This window comes from Bombyx mori, chromosome 13, assembly GCF_030269925.1.
Source record: "Bombyx mori chromosome 13, ASM3026992v2".
Lineage (NCBI taxonomy): Eukaryota > Metazoa > Arthropoda > Insecta > Lepidoptera > Bombycidae > Bombyx > Bombyx mori.
Window position 1 is genome coordinate 8,744,198 of NC_085119.1, and position 12,025 is coordinate 8,756,222.

General features: G+C 36.6%; 1 protein-coding gene across 5 annotated transcripts in view; it reads right to left on the reverse strand.

Moving 5' to 3' along the window:
• Nucleotides 1-295: 295 nt before the first annotated feature.
• LOC101740925 (LIM domain only protein 3) overlaps nt 296-12,025 on the reverse strand; it is a 54,789-nt gene continuing 43,059 nt past the window's right edge. For 3 of the 5 annotated variants that reach the window (XM_004927802.5, XM_062671788.1, XM_004927803.5), the window contains exons 3-7: nt 5,447-5,684; nt 4,419-4,544; nt 4,190-4,331; nt 2,199-2,393; nt 296-1,814 (exon numbers count right to left, since the gene is read on the reverse strand). In XM_004927802.5, the coding sequence (XP_004927859.1) occupies nt 2,229-2,393; nt 4,190-4,331; nt 4,419-4,544; nt 5,447-5,684 (671 nt within the window). In that variant the 3' untranslated portion in view covers nt 296-1,814; nt 2,199-2,228. The remainder of the gene's footprint in view (nt 1,815-2,198; nt 2,394-4,189; nt 4,332-4,418; nt 4,545-5,446; nt 5,685-12,025) is intronic. The other 2 variants (XM_038014845.2, XM_062671789.1) reach the window with 1 other exon arrangement.

A 12,025-nucleotide genomic window follows, 5' to 3' on the forward strand; every position in this document is an offset into this window, starting at 1 on the left:
CCCCAAGCACCGGTCATCGTTCTCGTCGAACCCGACGCTTGCGACGAAGGGCTCGACGGGTAAATTAACCCACAGACATAGCCCTCTAAGTTTCTCGCCAGATCTTCTCAGTGGGTCGCGTTTCTGATCCGGTAATAGATTCTGCGAAGCACGGATCTTGCTAGTGTTCGTGTTAGCAACATCGTGAGATTTGAGCCCCGTGAGCTCACCTACAAGCCCGGTGACGCTGATATAGTCTCTCTAGACGACCAGCTTAGGTAGGAGAAAAAAATAAAATAAATAAAACTAGTCAATATAATCATTAAATAAATATATTTATTTACAATATTAACCGCGAAATGAAATTTTAATTTATTCTGTCGTTTTTGATATAATCTTTTTTCTTGGAATTATCTTGATTTTAGGAAAAATATTTCTCCGCTTACTACACGAGCCGACGTACATACCGAATGACAGCTTAAAATCTTTGCGTTAATACATCTTTTATCGTAAAAATATTTATTTTACATAAGTAATTAGCTTAATAATTTAATTAGAATTATTCAGTGAAATCTCGTAGAAATTAAAGTGTCAGTGTAGCCATCAACTTTATCATATTAACAATTCGAAATACGTTTACAAATTAATAGTATTGTGAAGCTTAATTTATTTAAAAAAAAATAGATCTTGAAATTAGTAAAATTTACCATTGCACCATTCTGAGTACTAAATACCTAAACTGTCTATACATATTACCACTAATAGTACAAACCGTAATTATTACCAGCAACTTATCAAGCGGACATCGTAAATAATATCATTTAACGGAAAACTATCTTTGGTAAACAAAAAATAACATTTTAATACTTAACCAATGAATAAGCGAAATGACAAAGAATCAGCATTAATAAAACTTCATACCTTGTATGATAACAATTAATTTCACTACATACCTACATATGTTCGTAGATACGCACAATTTCATAACAATGAGATCGTTAATATACAGCTAGACTTTAGCTTTTAGAGACTGGACCTGAATCGTTGTTTATTTATAGAAATTATAGTAGATCTTTCAAAATTTATTAAACATTTATTTTTTACAAGAATACGTATTCAATGGATTTATATTACGACAAAAAAGGTTTAGGTGTAGTTCTTACTATGTATATTATATTAATGAAAAAAAAAAAACTTTCTTTATAGAATTAAAAAATAAAACAATATTTATTTATTGAACAGCATTTATAAAAATTGGCTAAGCGCAAGTCGTGGTTTATTATGTGAAGCGAGAGGGCGCGCTCTACCCACGCGCCGTTGCTATCTTAACATGTAAACAAGTGCTCAAATCGTATACATAATGGAAATATCGTGTTCTAATAACGTTATCGCGACTCATCCCGGACACTTTGTAAAGTGCCCACATATCCACGGGTCCCCAACCTATGTAGTTTCGAGCGCCGCTTTTAACACGTCCATGTTCGAGAAGTCGCGATGTAATTCTGCACTTAGCCGGTTTACTATCGAACATCTGACCGTGAACTCGACTTATTTGTGACTGTACCGTCCTTTGATTATTAAATATCTGAGATTTCACAATATTCGTCGCCGCAATATTGTAGCGAATATAACGTGAAAACAAAACAATGTTGGGCAGTCTATACTATTGTTGACTTTTTCTGGAATAACTGATGGATTGGTTTTAAGAGGTGACACGTAAGGTTAGTGTTTGCTATTTCTTTTGTTGATTTTAAAATGCGTTTTGCTGGTGGATGTAGGCCTCGGTGGGTATGGCTTGCAGACCTCTCCCTCGCCAACAATCAGTGGGGTTTTACCTACAAATACGAAGAGAAATATTCAATAAGTAAATTACTCAAATTTATTTTTATTCACAGATTTATAGATTGTATAGCTAATTAGTTTTTTTTTACTTAGATGAGTGGACGAGCTCACAGCCCACCTGGTGTTAAGCGGTTACTGGAGCCCATTGACATCTACGACGTAAATGCGCCACCCACCTTGAGATATAAGTTCTAAGGTCTCAAGTATAGTTACAACGGCTGCCCCACCCTTCAAACCGAAACGCATTACTGCTTCACGGCAGAAATAGGCAGGGTAGTGGTACCTACCCGCGCGGACTCACAAGAGGTCCTACCACCAGTAAATTATTTTTAAAGTACACAGAGTTATATAAGTAAAAGGAGTTCTTCAAAACTTACCGAGGCGAGGAGTCGGCGTGGTATCATCGGTCATCGTGCGGCATCACACACGTCAGGGTCTGGTGGGCTACCGTAGCCACTGGATGCGTCATCTGCGCCTGCGCATCCACCTCCGTCCTTATCGACAAGAGCGTTTCCTGCTGCTGCACTACTGCCACAGCCGCTCACACTACCAATGTAACCCCCACTTGGAGACTGAATAAAAAGAAAATGATATGATAAATAAATAAATCGAAGGAAACCAAATAGTTAAATGTGAGTTTTAAGTCGCTAAAAGTTTCGATTAAGAAATTATATTTAAAAACAACGAGCTTCCTGTCCATTTTATATATTACTAGCCGTACTCACCCGCTTCGCTGGGTATTTAAAATTAACATTATTATTTATTGTCATTATTATTAGGGAGTCCAACACTGATATAAATATTAGTCTATCCATTAAGTACATGTATTTTTTATATGGATACCAAGTTTCAAATCAATCGGATGCATGGTTCAGTAGTTATAACGGAATATCCATAAAAACCACTGTAGATTTATATATTAGTATAGATTATAGAGTTTACTGTCACTCATGAGGTTATGCCAAGGGAAACAAACAGTTATCCCTAAAAACTCGTTACGGTAATGAAGGAGTATATTCAGTGACAAATTCTGTTGCCCTCCTTGTATTTATGCATATGTTTTTTTACTCATTACCCTTGATTTTAATCCATTAGTTATTTTGTTTATAATCGTGCCTAATATGATTAACCAATTCCGTCATCCGAGTTTGACATTAGGCCGTGATCGCAATCCAAAAGTCGATTAGAAATGTCATGCGCCCGAATGAGTTTCCCCCACTAGCGCTCATAAAATGAAATAGATTCCCCTACATTCGCATTCCGACAAGCGTTCGTACGAGAAAGATTAATGATCACAAAAGAAACATAATAAAGTGGAGATAGAATCTCCCACTAACAGTGTCCTTGTGGGAGTTATTTACTCTGTCGAGTCGACTTTTTCACGTGCCCTTTATTTCGAATGGAGACATTTGAAAAAAAAAAGTACTTTTCCGCATTAGGGTTTCCTAAATATATGTGTTGTTTTTAGAGTAACACACCGTGGTCAACGTATCTTTTGTTCCGTGATGACGTAAAGAGTAGTGCAAAATTCACTTAACTTAATTGTACTTACTAGTAACTGAATACAAATTACATTTATACTGTTATATTATTATGATGTACTACATTCGTATTGGTCCACGTAAGTGAACAACGCGACAACACGTTTCCCTTATTTATGTGGGAAATCGACAGCGGCTAAATAATGAAAGGCTCTAATAACCTACAGTAAAACTGAATGAACAAAAGCAGTGATTTCTATACTGAGAACCGACATGTGAGAGAAATTATAAGTAAATAAAGTTGAAGTCTATAATAAAAAAAAAACTCGTATGCCTAAGTCAACACGCTTATGCCTGTGTAGTGTTATTAACGTTGTATAAACAAACACGGGTTTTAAGTAGGTGTTAATTAAAATACACACTTTAACATCTTGAGCATCTGATTAATTGAATTTCTTAGATTTATCTGTATATCTATCTATATGTATAAAAATGAATTGCTGTTCGTTAGTCTCGCTAAAACTCGAGAGCGGCTGGACCGAATTAGCTAATTTTGATCTTGAATTATTTGTGGAAGTCCAGAGAAGGTTTAAAAGGTAGATAAATATGAAAATGATCGGAATTAAATAAATATAACAATTTTTTTTTTCCTTTGATGTGTCCTCCGTCGGACGGATTCCTTTTGTTTGTTTTAATTTTATTTTATACAAAAGTTTAGGTCTTTTATTTATCGATTGAGGCACTACGAAGTCTGCCGGGTCAGCTAGTATTGAATAAATACTAACTGTTTCCAGCCTTTTAACAACCTATTATTTAGAAGGGCTACCCCGTTCAAATGTTATTGTACTGCACGTTTCTTGCAGTAGATTTATTTACATAATATTAACCTGTAAGCCACTGACTTGTCGCCTGATGTGCGCCAGTCCACTGGGATTAGCCGCCATACTTGCAAACACCAGCCTCTCTTCATAGTCATATTCGCAGAGTATTTTATTGTCGCAAAGGTAGAATCTGTCACCTACGCAGAATCTTTAACAAAAGAAAATACAATGTTTTTAATCTATAAAGGAAAAAGTTAAATGTATTTTAGAGAATTCGACTAATCATGCACCTCACCTGTGATTACACTGTTGACATGCGAAACATTCTAAATGGTAGACGAAACTCTTTGCTCGCATCACCATTTCGAAGGCTGGAATAACTTTATTGCACGCCACACAATTGCCGGTGGCACCGAATAGCCTGACAAAGAACAAAAGATAAGATTTTATAGGTGGCGGTGGTGGTATGTTCTGAGCCAGTTCACGTATCCTCATGTCACAAGATGAGCACTGCTGTTTAACGTGCGATGTTGGCTATTGCTTTTTATAATCTCACGGGGAACTGGTGGTCGGACCTCTTGTGAGTCCGCGCGGGTAGGTACCACCGCCCTGCCTATTTCGGCCGTGAAGCAGTAATACGTTTCGGTTTGAAGGGTAGGGCAGCCGTTGTAACTTTACTGAGATCCTAGAACTTATATCTCAAGGTGGGTGGCGCATTTAAGTTGTAAATGTCTATGGGCTCCAGAACCACTTAACACCAGATGGGCTGTGAGCTCGTCCACCCATCTAAGCAATAAAAAAAAATAAAAAAACTTAGGCCCGAAGCCTTTAGAACTCAGTTGGAGGTCAAAGTCTATAATTATAAGTCTATTATTTTATATTACGACTGTCAAACCTTTAAGCCACAACGCATGACTGTTTCGCGGTGAAAATAAGCAAGACAGCATTAACCGATACGGGTTTTCCCCAATTGCCTGCTTAGCATTAGGTAAGGTACGAAACTCATTCGCTCAACTACTCTGAATAAAGTGGTGAAAAGTATAAAAACCTAACAAAAAAAACTCTGATGTGTTTTGGCTAATATCTGACTAAACTCCCTCCCCCCTAAACAGTAAGATAAAGTAAATATAAAATTATCGAAACGTTTACAAATTCTTTTAGTATAAGTGAAAATCTGCGATAAACTATATATTATAAATATATAGCCGTTATTTTTCATATAATATAGAAAGGCGTAGAAATGAACACAAATTAAAACAATATTTTTAAGACAGGCTATTGCATTGGTCGTTTAAAAGAAAAATGGGAAATTAGAATACACACCTAAGATAATCCCTTTTGCACAGCATCAGGTCTGCCTTGTAATATAATTTGGAGCCGACTTCCCCGAGGCGGCAATCGCAGCACCCGCACTTCAAACAATCTTCATGCCAGAATCTTTCCATCGCTTTGAGGAGGAATCTCTCAGTGATGACCTTCCCGCATTGCGCGCAAAGCCTCGCTCCTCCCGTAGAGCTCGCCACGTTGTTACTCAGACTGTACTTATTTTCATCTTGTTGACCTGTTGAAAGAAAATACATATGATTGATTACTACCCGCAAATAATGCAAGATATCTTACCTGATAATAAATAGGACATAAATCTATTAGGATATTTCACAGAGTAGGGTTTTTTTTATTGCTTAGATGGGTGGACGAGCTCACAGCACACCTGGTGTTGAGCGGTTACTGGAGCCCATAGACATCTACAACGTAAATGCGCCACCCACTTTGAGATATAAGTTCTAAGGTCTCAAGTATAGTCACAACGGCTGCCCCACCCTTCAAACCGAAACGCGTTACTGCTTCACGGCAGAAATAGGCGTGGTGATACCTACCCGTGCGGACTCACGTGCAGGTTGATGTACAAATGTCATTTTGAATTTATGTCTCAAAGTACCTACGTGCTATGACTACATGCCTGTCACCTCGCTGACTATACTTATGTTCCCACTTTATCAGTCAGCGAGACATCAATTACATCTCCCAAAGGAGTCTTCGACCTCAGGATTCATAATGGATGGCGGGATTCACCTTATGGTGTCTATAGACTATACTGTATATTAGGTAAACTCTAATGATACATGTACAAAGTTTAATAAAGAAATTATTCAACTATCATGCAGCTATGCCGAGCTAAATGAGCCAAACAATCATTTTAATTTATAATGAATCTCAGAAATGATTTCTTTAAATGATTCTGATTAGTATCGTAGTTATTTAGATATAATTATATGCTGTATTTTCTTTTTATCGACAAAAAGTAGGTTACTTTATTCGAACTTACAAGCAACTAATTACTGGTAATTACGTATTGTAGATTTCCTAGAAACATGAATAGTATCCAATTATTGCCAAACAAAGAGAATGAAACAGGATTAATTTAAATTAAAGCATGGACAAGGAATAATTAATTCTGTTACGCTACGTACAAGAGGGTAATTATTCGTAATACTCGTCTCATTATGGCGTTAAGGTAGGCTCGATTGTTTTCTACTGTATAATTATATCAATTAAATCGAGCATGGGCGCGCCGCGTGTTATGCAGCCGTTGCGCGTAGTCGTCGCTAAGAGGCGCTTAAGAATGTGTTAAAATAAACATGTTCAGTGTATACAAAAATAATAAAACTATGTTATATGTAATGAAAATTTGGCTTGTTTTTTATATTCATTGCTTAGATGGGACGAGTTCACAGCCCACCTGGTGTTAAGTGGTTACTAGAGCCCATAGATTTGTAGATGACAGCGTAAATGCGCCACCCCCCTTGAGACATAAGTTCTAAAGTCTCAATTATAGTTACGACGGCTGCCCCACCCTTCAAACCGAAACGCATTACTGCTTCACGGCAGAAATAAGCAGGGTGATGGTACCTACCCGCGCGGACTCTCAAGAGGTCCTACCACCAGTAAAGCTTTTCCCCAGTTAGTTTTTAACTGAACCTCTTTATTTCTGTATTTTTCTTTAAAATAATTACAATTTATTTTTATGTATGGTTATTTTTGACAGCTTAAAGTTCAATCCGCGATCAACAACCGAGCATCCGGAACAGGAAGCGCAGACTCTATATCTTACTCAGAGCGTTCACTCATGAATATGACAGTGACATTTGCAACAACGTTGGCAGTGACATCTCATGTGATGTTCGACTGTCATTTCTTAACATCATGTTTGCTAAGTAAGCGCAATTTAAATTGACTTTCGTGTGATATTAATAGAAGCGAGGTTGGCCATTTAGTAAACAATCAGTTTCAATTTATCTGTACACGGTCCACGTAATAATAGCGTACGTCAAACCAATCAAAGATCCAATTGAAGGGGTAACTAGGTGGACATAACTCATCGCAATCGATCACTTGCGCATCATCGCCCGACGCCGATACGTCTCGGCCATTGAAACTAACGTCGCGCCGATAAAATGAATTGGATTTTATTAATGACAGCCATTTAACTACATAATAATAAATATGACAGACTTACGGCAAAATAGTTTCTGATTAGCATTATGTAAAAGGGGTAAATGAGTCGACTATTATCAAAGCCGGCAATGTGACTTTTGGACAATTGTTGGTAAATCAGAAAAACGAATTATTGACTTTGTATTCCATTGGCAGTCACAAAACTCTTCTGAACGACATCTTAGATAAACAACAGGTTAAGTATTAACCTTTATTTAATGCAGGTTTTGAACCGTATTCTTTGAAGGAGACGATTATATTCAAATCAATCTGTATTGACATATCAATAACATTTTTTTGTCCAAATGCACAGATTGCCACCTTTGATAATAGACGACTCAAATATTGTACGCCCCATTTACTAGTAGGCTAATGTTGTAGATTATTTCTTTTTTCACTAATTGGAATAATGTTGCGAGTGAAAATAACATCTCCCTACGTGCACACAACGAGCCAATTACCGTTAAACACAATATATGTTATGAGAGCACCTTTTCTCCGGTCTAATCTAAAAACAATAAAATTGAAGTTAATAATGCGGACTGTACATAAATATCCGGTAGCGGGTGAAGGCGTTTCGTATTATTTTCATTTTATTACCGTCGGGCCGGGAATTTGATAGAGACTTGGCTACCGGTAGTATAATTTTGCCGACACAGCCGCTCGGCCACCACCCGGAGATGTATTAAATTGGAATGAATATAAACCCGAAAAATTGTGAAAGTAATTTGTTTTATCGCGAGAACGAGGTGTATTGTTTTGTTGGTTAAGTTGTATACGCAATGAAAACCTCGTCAGAATGAATTAGAATTATTTTTTTCGTAGCCGTATCACAAAATTACATCTGAAGGTGAGATCTAATTGAAGTCTGTAATGCTGTTGGTTTCGTAAAATCCTTTCTTACCGACTCATTCTCGATTTAAAATTTCATGTGGAGGAAATAGATATGCGAATCTTTAGATCTACAGTTACGTAAATATTTAGGTTAAGTGATAAAAAAGCGTATTAAAATAAGACCTACAATAATTATCTTAACGTGCCAATTTTAGTTAAGTTTAACTTATATTTATTTACGTGTATATTATTATAATGTAATTCATTAGTTGAAGATACATTATAAGTTGAACAAATTGTTTAGTGACAAATGAGGATCGAATCACTGTAATATTTTATTCTGACTGATTTGGAATCGGTTTTAGTACGCGAATACGACATCAATCAACGACCCAGTTACTTTTCGCTAGATTTAAAATAGAACTATAGACTAGACTGTTATTAAAATGAAATACATATAGTCAATTTTATATAGTTTACTGGTGGTAGGACCTCTTGTGAGCAGTGTCGCCAACTGTTTGAAAAGTTTCCCCTTAAAGCAATTTCAAAAACCACTAAATTAGTGGTATATTTTTGAGAATAGCCAGAAACTTTTTCTCCCTTTGGCATTTTAAACCTGGTATTTTATATTTGGTATTTATTTTTAAAAAAAGATAGTGCACAATGCAAAAACTATCAATTATAACTGACTGTTTTTAGCTGTCAGCTGTTAAGAGTATAATAAAAAATGCATACAGTGTCATCTATTAAAATTGGAATCATTCAATCGATTTGAATTTTTTCATTTTTGTTGATGTACGTAGAATTTTTAAAAAAAATACAAATAAAATTTTATCTCTGAAAATATCCCCAAAAAATTTCACCCCCTAAAAAAATCCCTGTATAGATTTTTTCCCCCTAAATTTGGCGGGAAAACCCCGGAGTTGGCATCAGTGCTTGTGAGTTCGCACGGGTAGGTATCACCGCCCCGCCTATTTCTGCCGTGAAGCAATAATGCGTTTCAGGTTGAAGGGAGAGGCAGCCGTTGTAACTATACTGAGACCTTAGAACTTATATCTCAAGCTGGGTGGCGCATTTACGTTGTCGATGGCTATGGGCTCCAGTGACCATTCAACACCAGGTGGGTTGTGAGCTCGTCCACCCATCTAAGCAATAAAAAAAAGTTACGACCACCGTTCTTACTCTGTGCAACTCACTGTAATTATTATTGATGTTGGCTTTTTGCAATTAGCTCTACATACTCATGCTAACGTAACGCGATCACATTTGCTATTCATCATTCTTGGTATATGATTTCAATCACATTTAGAATTGTTTATGAGGTATTTTATTAGCACCGAATCGTATAATATAGTTATGAGTAATATTGATTGAGACGAATTGGATTTTATATTTATCGTGGAATCACAGGGCAATATTGCAATAGATCAGGCAATTTTTTTACTGTTCAGACAAACGGTGAACGAGCACTCAGCCCACCTGCCGTTAAGTGGCTACAACAGCCCATAGATATAAACAACGTAAATGCCGTCGCCTACATTGAAACGTAAGTTCTAAGTCACAGTTCTACAGCACGATTGCTCCGCCCTTCAACTCGGATTGCATTACTGTTTCGCGGTAGAAATAAATTCCTGTGCGGGCTTAGAAATTAGAAATTTAGAACTCGGTAAATAAACGGACAGTTTCCATATTTGAAAAATTGCCGCGCAATCTTACACGTGTAAGCTGAACGCAACTTCATATCTGTGACGTCATTTGGGGCCAAAATAAACAGCCAGAGCTAGATTATCATAATCGAATGCACATCTGTTAGTCATATAATAGTGTGATGTCAAGCATTCTAATTCATGTTTAGGTTGACGTGAAGAACGGATAAAAATCCTAGAATCATTAGATGTGGTTTTATATGTAAATAATTAACTTCTTAGAAAAAAAAGGTAATTGAATGAGATTCATTCAATTATGTATATGTATATAATTTTGCGATTGACATTTTAGGTATAAAAAAAACTATTGCGAAAAATTATTAATCGATAGCAATTACTCTTAGCTACTAAATTGTGAAGTGGCCGAAGCGAAAATAATAAGTCACCTGTCATACTTGTATCTAGCGACGCGATTGTATCATAGACCTATATATGATTGTATCAGTGTTCAAATCCCGCATGCGAGTATACATTTTCAAACGAAATACGCATGTTCAGGAATGACTTACATAACGAAAGAATAGCATCATGATAAAAAAATACTCACAATCAATTTTTATTATATAATTATTACTCATGGTGGTAAAGGGTCTTATGGTATAACAACCGAGAGAAATCAGTAGCGAAGCAGAAACGCGTTCCAGTTTGAAGGGTGAGATAGCTGTTTAATACAATTGTATACTTAACATCATATCTCTAGGTAGCGACATTTGTGTACCTTGTCATATCTATGGGTTCCATTTGCCACTTAACGTCAGATAGGCTGTGAGCCTGTTTACCTGTCTATACAAAAATAATCGCTTGACAAACAAACAGAAAAACAGGCACTGAACTATTAACTTTTAAATTTTAACTTTGCCAATTTAAACTAGTTTCTATAGATCGAAATACCTTATAACTACTTTTAGATTTTATTTTTTATTTATTTTTTATTGCTTAGATGAGCGGACGAGCTCACAGCCCACCTGGTGTTAAGTGGTTACTATAGACATCTACAACGTAAATGCGCTACCCACCTTGAGATATAAGTTCTAAGGTCTCAATTATAGTTACAACGGCTGCCCCACCTTTCAAACCGAAACGCATTATTGCTTCACGGCAGAAATAGGCAGGGTGGTGGTACCTACCCGTGCGGACTCACAAGAGGTCCTACCACCAGTAATTACGCAAATAATAAATTTGCGGGTTTCATTTTTATTACACGATGTTATTCCTTCACCGTGGAAATCAATCGTGAGCATTTGTTGAGGACGTATTTCATTAGAAAAATTGGTACCCGCCTGCGGGATTCGAACCCCGGTGCATCGCTCAACACGAATACACCGGACGTCTTATCCGTTAGGCCACGACGACTTCAATTTGTTTTGTTTCAATTTGATTCAAAGATTTGTTTTCTTCTCAGTGTACGATCGCATATTGCTTCAATTTTTAAAGGAATGACGTCGACTTATAGCTAATGCAACTCGTTTGGCTATATACAAATATTATATACAAGCATTTAGATGGTTAAACAATGTACTTGCTTCTAGTTGTCGGGCGCTCATTAAACAATGGAGCTGATTGCGTTGTTGCGATATCCATTATGCGGGGCGTAATTAAAATTAACCGAATGCGGGTTTCGCATTAACAGCCATTAAAATGTAAGAAAAAAAACAACTAGATACCAGGATGTTTGGCCTCAATACCATTATAAGCTTTTTATATGCTTAGGTAGAGTGCTCTAAAATTAAAATGTAATCAAATTAACATGTTGTTGTATTAAGTGTTCTTTTTGTATTTCTTTAGATGGCCAAGGAGGTTGTTGACCCTAGATTTTGAGTAATTACCGAAAACCCTTGGCGTCGTAAGATCGAAGTCTCAACTGATT